General features: G+C 52.1%; 1 protein-coding gene across 4 annotated transcripts in view; it reads right to left on the bottom strand.

The window, feature by feature from the left end:
* LOC137643963 (protein YIPF1-like) overlaps nucleotides 1-17,426 on the bottom strand; it is a 197,066-nt gene that overhangs the window by 155,770 nt on the left and 23,870 nt on the right. For all 4 annotated transcript variants that reach the window (XM_068376785.1, XM_068376782.1, XM_068376783.1 and 1 more), the window contains exon 2: nucleotides 16,435-16,474. In XM_068376785.1, the coding sequence (XP_068232886.1) occupies nucleotides 16,435-16,474 (40 nt within the window). The remainder of the gene's footprint in view (nucleotides 1-16,434; nucleotides 16,475-17,426) is intronic.

The raw sequence follows: 17,426 nt of genomic DNA, 5'->3' as shown, positions 1-17,426 counted from the left end.
ACAGTCTGCACAATTTTGAAGAAGAAAGAATCTCTCAAGGATATAATGCCAGCCAAAGGTGCTAAGATCATTTCAAAGTTCCGAAAATCTGTTCATAAACGAAAATGATCAAATAAAAAATAAGATGAAAAAAAATTGTGAAGTAGCATTTAAGTTTAGGGTTATATACGTAGTGTTAAGTAGCGATAACAAAAACCAAGTCTTCGATCTTCCTCCTTCAATCTCCGCTACCTTCCCCTTCCGCCAGCATCTTCGTTAGACCAAATTGTCTCATCTCCAACTTAAGTACACTATAAAAAAACATTTTAATATCTTTACATACTCCTTCTATCATGTTTTTATACAATATTTGTTTTTTTTCAAGTATGAGACGTCATTTAGAGGGTTGAAATGGATTAAGGGTATTTTAAATATTTTTAATGGGAAAAATGACAAATTCATAGATAATTTGCATTTTTCCTAACTATACAAACCTTAGCTATTTAATAGGGGTATTACTTTCGGCGTACCTGAAATGACGAGCCATTAATTTTTAACAAGGGTTTAATACCCACACCGCTAGTTAGCGGGGGTAGAGGAAGGTAGCTTCCTAACCCCCCACCTCACACACATTTGTGCTTGAGCTCACTTTGCTTGGAGGTAGGACTTCAAGGGGGATAGGGCTGGCAGGCAAGATTGGTTAAATAGCTAAGGTTTGTATAGTTAGGAAAAATACAAATTATCTACGAATTTGTCCTTTGTTCCGTAACTGGAATACAAACCATGCTATTTAATAGGGGTGACTCACCCATTAAGAAGGGTGGACGTCCCAGCCAGTCTGGCTTTTTGGCTTTGACAAGGGGCTCCTTATCCGAGTGTGTTAGCACTCAAGAAATAAGGGGCCACTGCACCTCGCTAAAACCTTGCTACGCAAGGTCTGCGACCTACGCAAGCCGTGTGTGAAGGTATGAAGAAGTGTGACTTGTCCTAAAAAGTTGTTCTGAAGTTCTTTAGATGGAAACTTGTAGACTAGGACTTTCCCAATACCACCTCATCAGGGTATGGGGACGTAACAGTATTAACATTAATACTAGGAACACAAGGGAGCATGGTTTACCTGCAGTGGTTTAAGGTCAGCTATGCAGAGAACCCAGGATGCTGCTTTCCCCAAGAGAGGGGATGAAGAAGAAAAGAATAAGGGCCAGTCAAACCTTTTCATTCATGCAGACTAAAACCGGATAACAATGCTCTCAGCCTTCTGCTACTTGTTCAATAAGGAGCTTGAGGTTTTAAACCAGCTGTTGTGCAGCCACCACAGGGCCGATAGCGAACGTATCGAGTCTCCTGTGGGTCACGTCTTGCAGGTAGTGGGGTGTGAATATTGTTTGACGTTTCCACACCCCAACTTGAAGAACCTTTGTCACTGAAAAATTTCTTTTGAAGGCCAGGGATGTAGCTATGCCCCTGACATCATAAGCTCTAGGGCGACGTGATGGAGGAGGGTCTGGATTCAAGGCCAGGTCAATGGCCCTACGAATCCATGCAGAGATGGTGTTCTTGGTGACCCTCCTCTTAGTCCTTCCTGTGCTGATGAATAGACCTGGCACATGAGGACGGGCTGCGGCTGTTCTTTTGAGGTACAGCCTCAAGCTCATTACTGGGCATAGTAAGAGATGGTCTGGGTCATCTGTTACAGTACGGAGACTAGAAATGCGGAAGGAGTCAAATCGAGGATCCGCCACTCCAGGATTCTAAGTCTTAGCAATAAACTCAGGGACGAAGCTGAACATTACCTCTCCCCAATCCCCTTGACTGGGTGGTTTCATACGAGAGACCATGAAATTTGCTGACTCGCTTGGCCGAGGCCAAAGCTAGCAGGAATACCGTCTTCCAGGTTAGGTGGCCATCTGATGCCTGGCGTAATGGTTCATAGGGAGGTCTCTTAAGAGACCAGAGAACTCGAACCACGTTCCATGGGGGAGGTCTGACTTCCGACTGAGGGCAGGTAAGTTCATAACTTCGCATGAGTAGAAAAAGTTTTAGCGATCAAGAAATGTCCATTCCTTTCAGCCTGAAGGCTAGACTTAAGGCTGAGCGATAGCCTTTCACTGCCGAGAATGAAAGGCGCATTTCTTCCCGCAAATACACGAGGCACTCCGCTATTGTTGGAATAGTGGCATCGAGTGGAGAGATACCCCTTCCACGACACCAACCACAGAAGACTTTCCACTTTGCCTGGTAGACTGCTGCCGAAGACTTTCGCAGGTGTCCAGACATCCTGACAGCAACTTGTTGCGAAAATCCTTTCTCAGAGAGGAGATGCTGGATAGTCTCCAGGTGTGAAGTCGTAGTGAACCTACGGCTTTGTGGAAGATGTTGGAGTGTGGTTGTTTGAGTAGATTGTGTCGTGGAGGGAGTTCTCTTGGTAGCTCCGTTAGGAGTTGCAGAAGGTCTGGAAACCATTCCGTGTGATGCCATAGCGGAGCTATGAGGGTCATTGAAAGATTGACCGATGTTCTGGTCTTGTTGAGTACCCTCCTCATCAGACAGAATGGGGGAAAGGCGTAAACGTCGATGTTGTCCCACCGTTGTTGGAAAGCATCTTGTCAGACAGCCTTGGGGTCTGGGACTGGGGAACAGTATAGCGGGAGCCTGAAGTTCAGGGCCGTTGCGAAAAGATCCACAGTCGGAGAACCCCACAAAGTCAGGACTTTGTTGGCTACTAGATGATCCAAAGACCACTCGGTACTCACTATCTGAGATGCTCTGCTCAGAATGTCGGCAAGCACATTCCTTTTGCACGCAATGAAGCGTGCCGATAGTGGTATCGAGTGGATTTCAGCTCATCTCAGTATCTCTACTGCTAGATGGGATAGTTGCTGCGAAAAAGTACCTCCTTTACCTCCTTATTTGTTGATGTAGGACACTACTGTGGTGTTGTAGCTCATCACAACCACAGAGCGACTTGCCAGGTACTGTTGGAACTGTTGAAGGGCTAGAAAAACAGCCTTCATCTCTAGATTTATGTGGAGGTACTTTTCTGACTCTTACCAGAGGCCTAAGGTTGTGTGGTGCAGCACGTGCCCCCCCCCCCCTTTTTTTTTTGAAGCGTCTGAAAACAGCATCAAATCCGGGGGAGGACGAGAAGATCCACTCCCTTTCGTAGGTTCTCGTCTGCCAACCACCACTGGAGGTCCGTCAGTTCCACAGGTCCCATGGGGATCTGGGTGTCCGGGGAGTCGTAAGCTTGATTCCACCGGGACTTGAGTTGCCACTGGAGGGATCTCATCCTGAGGCGACCATTGGGAACTAGACGGACCAGCGATGAAAGGTGACCGAGGAGACATAGCCACGATTGGGCTGGAAGTTCTTCTCGTCTGAGAAAAGGTCTTGCAACCTTCCTCAGCCTTGCTATCTTGTCGTCTGATGGGAAGGCTTTGTGGAGAGCGGTGTGTATATTCATGCCTAAGTATACCAGTCTTTGAGTGGGAAGCAGGGAAGACTTCTCGAGACTCACCATGATCCCCAGATCTTGGCAAAGTCTCAGAAGTTTGTCTCGGTGTTAAAGAAGGGTTGACACCGAGTCTGCTAGGATTAACCAGTCGTCCAGATAACGGAGAAGACAGATGCCAATCCTGTGTGCCCAAGATGATATTAGGGTGAACACTCTGGTGAAGACTTATGGTGCTGTGGAAAGACCGAAGCACAGCACCTTGAACTGGTATTTTCTGTTGTCCAGGCTGAATTTTAAGTACTTCCTTGAAAACGGATAGACTTGGATCTGGAAGTACGCGTCCTTTAGGTCCAGTGTGCAAATGAAGTCTTACGGTCTTACTGCTAGTCTGACCGTGTCTGCCGTCTCCATGCTGAACGGAGTTTGTTTGACAAACTTGTTCAGAGCTGAGAGGTCGATGACTGGTCTCCAGCCTCCAGACGCCTTCTTTACAAGAAAGAGTCGACTGAAGAAACCTGGAGATCTGTCGAGGACCTCTTGGAGAGCGCCCTTCTTCAACAGGGTCTGGACTTCTCCCTGAAGGACTTGCCCCCTTGCCGATCCCATGGCAAGGGAGTTCAAGGACACTGGATTCGTCGTCAGGGGAGGTAGAGATGTTATGAACGGGACACGATATCCTAGACTGATCACGGAGCTTGTCCAGGAATCAGCCCCGAGTTGCTTCCACCTGTTTGAGCAACTTCGTAGGCATTCCCCCACTGGTGGAAATGCAGGGGGACTGCCTATCCTTAGCGTTTGCAGCCTCGGCTGCTCCCTCTAGGATTTTTGCCTCCCTTGGAGGACTTTTTGCCTTTCCTTTCTTTGACAGGAAAGGGCTTAGACACCATCGTCTTCGCTGCTAGTGTCGTCGTAGTGGTCTTGGCTGGACGGGACTGCTGTGGTGCTGGAGGCTTATAGGGCTTGGATGTTAAAGCCCTATAAAGGAGGGAGTCTTGATGCGACTTCCTCCACCTCTCAGCGGCATGTTCCACATCCTTAGGCTCGAAAAGAACAGACCCCTCTATGGAGGAATGTCTGAGCCTATTGATCTCGCGCTAGGGTCTTTCTGATGGAATCTCTCAGCTACTGCATCCCGACGTTTCAGGATGGTATTTGCCCACAAGTTCGAGACTTGGTGGGCCAGAAACTTGATCGTGCGAGTACCTGAGAGAAGGAAGGTTTCATAGCTTTCCTGGTACGTTCCTTGGAGAAATCCTCAGAACGTATCAGGATACCTAAGGTCCCCAACCAGATATCGAGCCACAAAGTAGCTTGCATAGCACACTTCATGACCTTCTCCTGATTGAGGATCTCGGCTGCCGAGAACGAGGCCTGCTGGTTGGAGTCTCTCTCAAGAGGGATTCTCCTGGTTAGCTCTTCCAACGAGTGGTGAAGTGGAAGAGCTAGACAAGGCTCCTCTAGGATCTCGAAGTACCTCCTCTGCTGTACGCGAGGAGGTGGGAGGAGCTTGTTGGTGGTACCGGAACAATTGAGGACATCTCGGAGAGTTGCTGGGAGATCTTGTCCCTGGTACTCTTTACCTCTTGAGACCAGGGCAGGGCTGCACTGGTCTTAAGAGGGCTTTTGAGTACCTTTTGAGTACCAAAGACTCGGTCTAAGACCGTGTCTTTGCCCTCTCGAGGAGGGATCTCTGGGTTGGAAAACCCGTTGAGAGCCCTCATTAGAGTCAGAACTTGCCAAAACGCCTGTTCTGACTCTTGCTGGTCTCCTCCTATTGTAGGACTTGCAGCGAAGTCTCCTTCTATCCCCGAAGGCACTTCTTGGGGAGAATCACGGACATTCCCTGATTGGCTAGCTGGCTCCATCTTAACCCTAGTGGAGGACTTAGGCAATGTTTTGGAGTCTTTGGATTCCTTCCTGGGAAGGATGTAAGACTCCAACATTGAAAAGGGTGGCACGTTCCTTCCAATCCCTGACTGTGTGGAACTCTCGGCGCAAAGAGAGGTTTCCTCCATTGGTGTGATGGGGGAAAGTCTCTCCTCACGTGATTCCCTTGGAGACGGGAAATCTTCATCTGAAAGGGAAGGAGAGGCAGTGGGGTAGAGGAAGCCATGGTTCCGTGTCCCCATTCAGAGAGGACAGGCTTGAAAGCCCGAGTTACGGCTCTGATCAGGGCACTGAACCCGGACGCACTGTCAGACATACCCCTTGAAGGGAAAGGGATTGAAGGATCCCTGGGAGGAGTCACTGGAATAGGTGGGTTTGCCTGTGGTAGCTTTGGGATCCTGAACCCCTCTGGAAGTTTCCCCTCTCCCACAATGCGTGGTGGTATGCGCTTGCAGGGAGGGGAATGAGGCGATAGCGACCTTGCAGGACGTCGTTCCTTGAGATGCGTAGGCTCTCGCGCGGGAGGATATTGACGCTCGCGCGAAAGAGAATAATGGCGCTCACGCGAGGGAGAATATCAGGGCTCGTGCGCGGGAGACCGGTGGCGAGCGCGGGAGAATATTCGCGCGTGCGCAGACGCGCAGGAGAATCACGATGTGCGCGGGAGAGTGTTCACGCGCAACTGTAACAGCCGTAGGGCGGGCGCGTGCAAGAGAATGTCCTCTAGCGCGCGGGCGCACAGTAGATTCATGCTGGGCGTGCGGGAAAATGTTGGCGCGCATCCCTAAGAGAGGATTGGTGAGCGTGCGCATGACACGCGCGTATATCCTTGTAGATGCATGCAGGAGAAGGCTGGCACGTAGGTGAGCACTGGCGCGTAGGTGACCGTTGGCGCGTTGGTAAGGGATGACGAGCGGGTGAAGGCAGCATGGCTGACTTGTCTGTAGGCCTGCTATCAGGAGAAAGTTGGCATGCAGGTTTTACCTGGCGCGTAGGATAGTACGCAGCATGGCGCTCAGGAGAGTATATTGTAGGGCGCGTATGCGCAAGTGCAGGAGAATGTTGGCGCGCGGGAGAGCGCTGACGCGCAGGAGAACGATGACGCGTACGTAATTTGCGCACAGGAGAACGTTGGCACGCAGGTGAGTGTTGGCGCGCAGGTGGTCGCTGGCGCGTAGAAGATCATTGGCGGGTAGGCGCAGTGTGTGCAGAGTGCGCAGACGAGCCCTGGCGCGCAGGAGATCGTTGGCGCATGGCGCGTGGTAGAGCCATGCTCTTGTTGGAGCGTATGCTCTTGACGATGACCTGTGTTTGGGTGAGAAGGAAGATCAGCGCGCTGTAGTGATGGGGCCTGACGAGCTACTGATGAGCATTTGTCAGGTTTCGTGGGTGCGTAGCGCGTAGATTGTTGGCGCGCAATAGCATGTTCAGTTGGAGCCTTGTTAGGCCCATGCAGGAAAGGCGACGGCAGGTCAGCAGGTCTGTCGGGTGGAAGGTCAACGTGTCCTTTAAAAGGACGACCTTCCACCGAAAGAGATAGTGAACAATCTGCAGAGGTCCAGGACCAATGCAGGTGCAGTGACGGATGATCAGTCTAGAGGCTCCTCTGCGGGGGACTGCATAGAAGACGTTGAACCAAAGAGGCATCTCCTCACCACAGGTGAAGGAAGGCCTCTATGGTGAAGAGGAAAGCGAGCCTTCCGACGGATGCACCCTCTGGGAGCCGTTGGATCAGCAAGACCTTTAGTTGTCCTCCAAAGAGGAATCTCTGTAAGTGAACTCCCCCGAGGGAGAGAAACACTAGCAGGAGAGATCGACGATGGACTTAGTTTCCCCCTCGTAGGTTGATCAGGAACGGGGGAAACTAAGCCGTCAGCTACTGTAGAGTCTGGAGTGGAAAAGGAGATGGATGAAACTGCATTGGACACCTCTGACCCCACAACGTCGACAAGAGACAGAGGATTAACCTCAGACAGTGATGATGATTGCTTGACAGCAGCACTCAATCAGATGTAGTTAAGCAAAACCTCCATGGAGGGCGAACCCGTAAGCCCCAAGGAGGACCAAAGCTGAAACAGAGGTGTTAGTGACATGTCCTTCCCCGGGGGGAGAGGTGGAGCTTCTTCGCTAGGGGAAGCAACGTCATCTCTCGAGACCCGAGGTTGGTTAATAATAAATTGGTCTACACTACCACTAGACGGTCTCTTGAAAGAGACCGTCCGAGTGGGAGCTTGGGAGGAGGTTTGGGCAACGGAAGAAGAAGCCTTGGGTTTTTCTCCCTTCGAAGCAACCTTCGAAGGAGAAATATCCCGTTTGGACTTCTTCCATCGTCGCGAAAACCTCTCCCACTGGGAGGCAGACCACTCCCTACACTTGTTGACATTATCACACCGTTGGCCCCTACAAGAAGGACAAAGGGCGTGAGGATCAGTCTTGACCGCCATCATGAACGTTCTACAGGGGCGGTCAGGAAAACCAGGGCAGGTGCGCATGGTTGCAGAGGTCAACTTCACATACACAGTAACTAGAAAAAGAAAGAAAAAAGAATTAATGGCTGCCAATATGACGGCAAGGATGAGAGCGGATACATCCGACCACCATCCGAGCCGAGAGCAAAGTGAGCTCAAGCAGAAGTGTGTGAGGGGGGGGTAGCAAGCTACCCTCCCCTACCCCCGCTAACTAGCGGTGTGGGTAGTAAACCCTCATTAAAAATTAATGGCTCGTTATTTCAGCTACGCCGAAAGTAATACTGTACCCCTATTAAATAGCGTGGTTTGTATTCCAGTTACGGAACAAATTTATTCTATATACAAGCAAATTGAGATACATGTACGAGCTCTCCCCAGTACGAATTACAGTCCAGATACCATGGTATAGAAACACAGCTGCTGTCACAGGTGTTAATTACTTTAAAAACTGTATAAGGATGAAAAAATTTTATTGTAAAAACTTCAACACCTATCAAAAATTTCAAATGGCAGACTTACTAGAATATGACAAATTCAAAGATAATTTGTATTTTTCCTAACCATACAAACCTTAGCTATTTACATTGGGTTTACCTTTTAGCGCAGCTGAAATGACGAGCCAATAGTTTTAACGAGGGTTAATTACCCCCGCGCTAGTTAGCGGGGAGTAGGGGAAGGGTAGCTTGCTATCCCTTCCCCCCCCACACACCGGTGACTTGCTTCACTTCACTTAGAGGTAGGACTTGACTTGGGGGTCAGGGATTGTGGGCACATATGTGTAAATAGCTAAGGTTTGTATGGTTAGGAAAAATACAAAATATCTTCGAATTTGTCATTTGTTCCGTAACCGAAATACAAACCACGCTATTTACATTGGGTGACTTATCCCTTAGGAAGGGTGGAAAGTCCCCAGCCTTACTGACTTCGGCTGCCCGGGGGCTCAATCCCTCAGTGAGCAGCACTAGAGAAAAGGAGCCCCTGTACCTCACAAGTTCCTAGCATCGCTAGGAACGAGTGGCCTACATAAGCAGTGTGTGGAGGAGAGTGTGACTCGTCCTATGAAGTTGACCTTGAGACCTTCAGATAGGAATTCTAGGATAGGACGTTCCCAATACCACCTCGTCAGGGTATGGGAGACGCAAGAGTATTAAGCTTAATACTAGGAGCACAAAGAAGCATGGGTTACCTGCAGAGGTCGAGGTCAGCTATGCGAGGACCAGGATGCTGCTTCCCCAAGAGAGGGGAGAATGAAGAAAGAAGTAAGGGTCAGACATACTCTTTCATTCACGCAGACTAAGACCGGGTAACAACGTCCTCAACCTACTGCTACTTGTCCAAAAAGGAGCCTGAGGTTAAACCAGCTGTTGTGCAGCCACCACAGGGCCGATAGAAAACGTATCGAGGCTCCTGTGGGTCACGTCTTGCAGGTAGTGGGCTGTGAAGGTCGTCTGACGCTTCCAGACCCCAGCTTGAAGTACCTGCGTCACAGAGAAGTTTCTCTTGAAGGCCAGGGATGTAGCAATACCCCTGATATCGTATGCCAGAGGGCGACGTGATGGAGGAGGGTCCGGATTCAAGGCATGGTGGATAACCCTTCGAATCCAAGCAGAGATGGTGTTCCTGGTGACCCTCCTCTTAGTCCTGCCTGTGCTCACAAACAAAGCTCGCACTTGAGGACGGACTGCAGCCGTTCTCTTCAAGTAGTGCCTCAGACACCTCACTGGACATAGTAGCAGCTGGTCTGGGTCGCTTGTTACAGAACGGAGACTCGCGATCCTGAAAGAGTCGAAGCGAGGATCCGGCACTCCAGGATTCTGAGTCTTGGCAATAAACTCAGGGACGAACCTGAACGTTACCTCCCCCCATCCCCTTGAATGGGCGATGTCGTACGAGAGACCATGAAGTTCACTAAGCCGCTTGTCCGAAGCCAAAGCGAGTAGGAAAGCCTTCTTCCAAGACAGGTGGCGATCGGAGGCCTGGCGTAATGGCTCGAAGGGAGGTCTCTTAAGAGACCTGAGGACTCGAACCACGTTCCAAGGAGGTGGTCTCACTTCCGACTGGGGGCAGGTAAGCTCATAGCTGCGTATGAGTAAAGAGAGTTCTAGCGATGAAGAAATATCCACGCCCTTCAGCCTGAAGGCCAAGCTTAAGGCTGAGCGATAGCCTTTCACTGCCGAGACAGAAAGGCGCATTTCTTCCCGCAGATAAACGAGGAAGTCCGCTATTGCTGGAATAGCGGCATCGAGTGGAGAGATACCCCTCCCACGACACCAACCACAAAAGACTCTCCACTTTGCTTGGTAGACTCCCTCAGAGGACCTTCGCAGGTGCCGAGACATTCTCTTCGCAACCTGTTGCGAAAAGCCTCTCTTCGCAAGGAGACGCTGGATAGTCTCCAGGCGTGAAGCCGAAGCGAGGCTACGGCCTTGTGAGGGACGCCGGAGTGGGGTTGTCTGAGAAGCTCGTGTCGTGGAGGAAGTTCCCTCGGGAGCTCCGTCAGGAGCTGCAGAAGGTCCGAAAACCATTCCGCGTGATGCCATAGCGGAGCTACCAGAGTCATCGAACAGTTGACCGATAGTCTGGTCCTGTTGAGCACCCTTCTCATCAGACAGAACGGTGGGAAGGCGTACACGTCGATGTTGTCCCACCGTTGCTGGAAAGCATCTTGCCAGAGTGCCTTGGGGTCCAGGACTGGGGAGCAGTACAGGGGCAGCTTGAAGTTCAATGCTGTCGCGAACAAGTCCACAGTCGGGGAACCCCACAAAGTCAGGACTTTGTTGGCTATCTGAGGATCCAAAGACCACTCGGTACTCACTATCTGCGAGGCCCTGCTCAAACTGTCGGCGAGCACATTCCTCTTGCCAGGAATGAAGCGAGCTGATAGTATTATCGAGTGGATTTCGGTCCACCTCAGAGTCTCTACTGCAAGATAGGATAGCTGCTGCGAAAAAGTGCCTCCCTGCTTGTTGATATAAGCCACTACCGTGGTGTTGTCGCTCATCACCACCACAGAGTGACCCGCCAGGGACCGTTGGAACTGCTGAAGAGCCAGAAAGACGGCCTTCAATTCTAGCAGGTTGATGTGTAGGCACTTTTCTGATTCTGACCAAAGGCCTGAGGCCCTCTGGCTCAGAACGTGCGCCCCCACCCTTCTTTTGACGCGTCCGAAAACAGAGTCAATTCTGGGGGGAGGACGAGAAGACTCACTCCCTTCCGCAGGTTCTCGTCGACCAGCCACCATCGCAAGTCCGTCTGTTCCAAAGACCCCATTGGGATCAGAATGTCCGGAGAATCGGATCCTTGATTCCACCGGGACTTGAGCCGCCACTGTAGGGATCTCATCCTGAGGCGGCTGTTTGGAACCAGACGAGCCAGGGAGGATAGGTGACCTAAGATACACAACCACGACTGGGCGGGGAGCTCTTCTCGCCTGAGGAAAGGTTCCGCCACCCTACTCAACCTTGCTATCCGGTCGTCTGATGGAAAGGCTTTGTGGAGATTGGTGTCTATTAGCATGCCTAGATAAACCAGTCGTTGGGACGGCTGCAGAGAGGACTTCTCGAGGTTTACCACGATCCCCAGATCCTGGTAAAGATCCAGAAGCCTGTCTCGGTGCCGAAGAAGGGTCGACTCCGAGTCTGCTAGGATCAGCCAATCGTCCAGATAACGAAGGAGGCGAATGCCGTTCCTGTGCGCCCAAGATGAAATCAGGGTGAACACTCTGGTGAACACCTGAGGAGCTGTGGAGAGACCGAAACACAGCACCTTGAACTGGTAGATCTTGTCGTCTAGGCAAAATCTCAGGTACTTCCTGGAAGACGGATGGATTGGGATCTGGAAGTACGCGTCCTTTAGATCCAGTGTGCACATGAAGTCTTGTGGCCTCACTGCAAGTCTGACCGTGTCTGCTGTCTCCATGCTGAACCGGGTTTGCTTGACAAATCCGTTCAGAGCTGAGAGGTCGATGACAGGTCTCCAGCCTCCAGTAGCCTTCTCTACAAGAAAAGAGTCGACTAAAGAAGCCTGGGGAGCCGTCGACGACCTCCTGGAGAGCACCCTTCTCGAGCATGGTCTCGACTTCGGCCCGAAGGCCCAGCCCCTTTGCCGATCCCGTGGCATAGGAGCTCAACGACACTGGATTCGCTGTCAGGGGAGGTTGAGATGTTGTGAACAGGACACGATAGCCTTGGCCGATCACTGAGACCGTCCAAGCATCGGCCCCGTGTTGCTGCCACCTGCGGACGCAACGCTGAAGGCATCCCCCCACAGGTGGACACGCAGGGGGACTGCCACCCCTAGGGCTTGCGGCCGCGGCCGCCACCCCTAGGAGTCTTGCCTTCACTGGAGGACTTACCGCCCCTCTTGACCTTGGCTGGAAAGGGCTGGGGCTTAGACACCACCTTCTTAACTGCCGGTGCCTGCTTTGGAGCCTTGCGAGGCTGCTGCTGCTGTTGCGGAGGAGCTGGAGGTTTATAGGGTCGAGCTGTAAGGGCCCTATGGAGGAGGGAGTCCGTGCTGGATTTCCTCCACCTCTCAGCCGTTCGCTCCATGTCCTGAGGCTCAAACAGGTTCTCCCCCAGAAGGGAAGCATGTCGGAGCCTACACACATCCACGGCTGGGACCTTCGGATGGAATCTCTTGGCCACAACATCGCGCCGCTTCAACACTGAGTTGGCCCACAGGGTGGTAACCTGGTGCGCCAAAAACTCGATGGAGCGGGTGCCCGAGAGTAAGAAGGTCTCCAGGACCTTCCTATTGGTCACCTTGGACAAGTCCTCCGAGCGCAATAGGATGCCCAGAGTTCCTAGCCAAAAGTCCACCCACGAAGTGGCCTGCATGGCACACTTAGCGACCTTTTCGTGGCTAAGGATCTCTGCCGCCGAGAACGACACCTGCCGGGCAGAGAGCTTCTCAAGGGGAACTCCCTTCGCCAGCTCCTCCACGGAGTGATGGAGAGGAAGAGCGAGGCTGGACTCACCCAAGATCTCGAAATACCTCCTCTGCTGAAGACGAGGAGGGGGGATGAGCTTGTTCCTGGCAGAGGAACGACTGGAGGAGGCAAGAATCGCGAGCTGAGCGTTAGCCCTAGCTCTGGCACTCTTCAGACCCCGAGACCAGGGCAGAGCCGCACTGGACTTAGGGGCCTTCCGAACCTCATACACTTCATCTAAGATAGTGTCTTTGCTTTCACGGGGGGCGATCACGGGGTCCATAAGCCCGTTAAGTTGCCTTATCAGGCTCAGGACCTGCCAGAAGGCATGTTCAGATTCCTGCTGATTTCCTCCTTGCGGGCTGGCAGCTAAGTCTCATGTCCCAGGAATCTCTTCCTGGGGTGAAGCGTGGACGTTCCCCCGGGGAGCCGCGGGTTCCTGGAGAATCCTCGAAGATGATTTCGGGACGGTCTTGGAGTCCTTGGATTCCCTCCTGGGAGGGATACAGGATCCCAACAAAGAGGTTCGAGGAGCCCCTTCCTCACGAGACGACTCTCTCCATGAAGCGAAGTCTCCCCCCTTGGTGTCGAGGGGAAGACTACCGCTTCACTGGACTCACCCAAGGACGGAAAAGCCTCGTCCACGGGAGAAGGAGAAAGCACTCGAGCAGGAGAAGGGGGCTTCGCGACAGACCTCTTGGGAACCAACTTCGCCCTGGGGGAAGTCACCACGAAGTCCACTCCTCTCTTTCTCTTCAGCGTGGGAGCGGCAGCCGTTGGTTTGTTACCCTGATCGGCGAGTGCTGGTTTCATAACCCTCACTAACGCCCGCATCAGAGGACCAAACCAAGTCTGTTGTTCCACGGACACAGAGTCCGAAATCCTCGCTGGAGGGAAAGGGATCGGGCGATCCTTTGGAGTGGACACCACAGTACCTGCCTGAAAAGAAGGGGGGGAAGAATGATGCACTAACCTCTCCGCAGTGTCTTCCTTGTCCAGCACTACAGTCCTGCGTTTGGATGGAGGCTATCCCGAGCGCTGTCTAGGAACACGCGTTCCTGCTGCTACCACTGGCTGCGAAATTCGCCGCGAACGATGGTCGCGCGAGGGCGAACGGTCGCGCGAGGGCGAACGGTCGCGCGGGCGCGCAGGCGAGCGGCCGCACAGGCGGATGATCGCGCGGGCGCGCAGGCGAATGATCGTGCGGGCGCGCAGGCGAGTGGGCGCGAGGGTGTACAGGTGAACGAGCGCGTGTCCGAGTCGGCGAACGAATGCGTTGGCGCGATGGTGAGGGAACGCGTTGCCGCGTGGGCGAGGAAGGTCGCTGGCGGCGTAGATCAGCAGGCGATCGGTGGTGAGCTGGCGAACGCTGACGCGCAGGTGAGCGATGGCGCGTTATCGCATGGTGACGAGTTGGCGAGCGATAGCGCGCAGGACGCGCAGGTGAATGATCGCGCGATGGCGAGCTAGTAGATGGCGAACCATGTCCTTCCAGAACCTCTGGTCGACGAAGCGTTGGAGAACGCGTGCGCGCAGGTTGTAAATCACGCGGCCGGTCCGGAGATCGCCGATAAACAGGTGATCGTTGACGCGTAGGAGAACGCTGACGAACAGGCGATACTAGAATCGTCTGTGAACGCTGGCGAGCAAGGGGGCGACGCGAGAGATCCTGTGAAGGTACAGGTGGCGCGGCGCGTTCACGAACATTAATAGGAAGATTGTAGGCGCATGGGCGAACATGTGCTTTTGAAACACGCGCTGGAGAACGCGGACGATGTTGCGTAGATACAGGATGAGGATCGCGAGAGAGCTCAGGAGACTGATGGCGCGCAGGTGTCCAACAGGGACTGCAGGATGGTCAGAGACCACAGGAGAGCGCTGGCGAGCAGGAGGGCGATGATCCTCAAAAGAGCGCTGATGAGCAGGAGAGTGCCTGTGCGCTAACACTGCAGAAGGGCGAGCAGAAGAATGCTGGCGCGCTAAGCGCTCTTCAGGAACCACAGAATGTAGGATGTCCTCAGGAGAGCGCTGACGAGGAGGGCGAACATCAGGAGAGCGCCGGGGAACAGGTGAGCGCTGACGAGCAGGAGAGCATTGACGAGCAGGAGAGCGCTGACGAGCAGGAGAGCGCTGACGAGTAGGAGAGCGCTGACGAGCAGGAGAGCGCCTGTGCGCTAACACTGCACGTGAAAGGGAAGAATCCCTTTGCCCCGAAGGGACCGTTGCCCGTCGGGTGACGAGTTCCCCAGAAGGTGAAGTTCTAGCAGGAGTTGGAGAACGGTCTGCAGAGAGGTCCAAAGGAGCAGGAGCTGTAGGCTGAGTACGACGAGGAGAGTCCCCTTCGGAGGAAGAAGATCCAAAAAGGCGCCTCTTAACCCCCTTATAAGGGGAAGGGAGGCCCTTGCGACGCAGCGGACGGTGAGCCTTATGGCAAAGGCGGCCACGGGGAAGATCACCAGGACCATCAGTCCTCCGAAGGGGAGTCTAAGTCAAGGCACTTCCCTTAGAGGGAAGCTGAACAGCAGAAGAGCCCGTAGGACTCACTTCCCCCTTCGAAGGATGTACGGAAGGGGGAGGAGAGCCGCCAGCACCATCATCCTCAACTGCACCTGCAGAGGATTGCCCCGCCCCATCGGAGGCCTCTGCCACCACGACGTCGACGATAGACAGAGGGTCTACCTCTGCTACCGCCGGCCCCCAACGAGACAAGGTCAATCAAGGCGACACTGGAGGGCAAGCCCTTAAGCCCCAGGGAAGCCCAAATCTGTAAGAGATCATCATTAGACAATGAATTATCAATAACCTCCCGCGGAGGAGGAGGGGAAACCGCCCCGCTATGGGAGGCGACGCCCTCTCCCCCACCCAAGGTCGGGAAACAGAACTAGGGCCTGCGCTACCAATCGGCCGACTCTCCTCAGGACCCGGACGAGGGGGAGCTCCGGAGGAGGTTTGGGCGGCGAAAGAAGAGTCCCGAGAACCTTCCTCCTTCAAGGCAACCCCCGAAGGAGAACGGTCTCTCTTGGACTTCTTCTTACGCCGGCGGCCAAACCTCTCCCACTGGGAGGCAGACGACTCCCTACACTCACTACACGTTTTCCTGGTCACACCGTCGGCCCCGACACTGAGGGCAAAGGGTGTGAGGATCCGTATTCAAGGCCGACATAAAGGTCCCACAAGGGCGGCCGGCAACACCAGGGCACGTACGCATAGTAAAGATAATAATAATCGGTAGTCAACTTCAAACACACACACAAGCTGTAGTAAAGAAAAAGCAGAAAAAAAAGATTAAAGGCTGTCAACGAGGACGAAGGACAGACATGTCTGTTCATCGCCGAGCCAAAAGTGAAGTGAAGCAAGTTACCGGTGTGTGTGTGTGTGGGGGGGGGAGCAAGCTACCCTTCCCCTACCCCCCGCTAACTAGCGCGGGGGTAATTAACCCTCGTTAAAACTATTGGCTCGTCATTTCAGCTGCGCTAAAAGGTAAACCCAATGTAAATAGCGTGGTTTGTATTTCGGTTACGGAACAAATTTTAGTTATATACCTATAAAATATAATTTAAAAAAATTATTTCATCATGACCTTCAGAGAAGCAAATATCATTTAGCCTGCAGGTTTGACTAACCAAGCAAATATACATCATTGTAGTCATAACACTTACCAGTAAAATGACAACCCTACATCAATAATAAACACTAGGTCTATTCATTTATATTACCTTGAAACTGGAGGTCCACACCAAGAGCATCTGATTCATCCTGGAAAGATTGAAAATATGAATATCAGAATATTTTCTAAAACTAAAACTCAACCATTTTCAAGAATCCATTCTAATATACTGAACATACAAAATTTCATCATTCAGAAGTATTTTAAAGTGATTCTTAAAACTAATCTATGGGCATGATAGTAAGATTAGTCTTAGATTAACTAGAAATGACAAATTCGTAGATAATTTGTATTTTTCCTAACGATACAAACCTTAGCTATTTACATGGGGTAATTACTTCGGCGCAGCCGATGACGAGCCATAAAGTTTTAACGAGGGTTTCCTACCCCACCGCTAGTTAGCGGGGGGTAGGGAGGGGTAGCTAGCTACCCCTCCCCCCTCACACACACCGGTAATTGATTTACTTTACTTAGAGGTAGGACTTATCTTGGGGGACAGGGCTGGCGGGCACATAACTGTAAATAGCTAAGGTTTGTATCGTTAGGAAAAATACAAATTATCTACGAATTTGTCATTTGTTCCGTAACTGAATACAAACCACGCTATTTACATGGGGTGACTTAACCCTTAGGGGCCCCAAACCCGAGTTCATAAAGCAACTCAAGGGTTGGAGCCCCTGCGCCTCGCAGACAGCTGAGGGGCTGCTGCGCCCTACGTAAGTTGTGTATGAAGGTGAGCAGTGACACGTCCTAGGAAGTTGACCTGGAGTTCTTTAGAAGGAAATCTAGGCTAGGACTTACCCAATACCACCTCGTTAGGGTATGGGGACATGACAGTATTACAACTTAATACTAGGAACACAGGGAAGCATGGCTTACCTGCAGAGGTTTGAAGTCAGCTGTGCAAAGGACCCAGGATGCTGTTATTCTCCAAGGAAAAGAAAAGGGCCAGACAGATCTTTTCATTCACACAGACTAAAACCGGGTAACAATGCCCTTAACCCTCTGCTACTTGTCCAATTAGGAGCCTGAGGTTAGACC

This window comes from Palaemon carinicauda, chromosome 7 (assembly GCF_036898095.1).
Source record: "Palaemon carinicauda isolate YSFRI2023 chromosome 7, ASM3689809v2, whole genome shotgun sequence".
NCBI classification, from domain to species: domain Eukaryota; kingdom Metazoa; phylum Arthropoda; class Malacostraca; order Decapoda; family Palaemonidae; genus Palaemon; species Palaemon carinicauda.
This window is presented reverse-complemented; position numbering and strand designations above follow the sequence as displayed.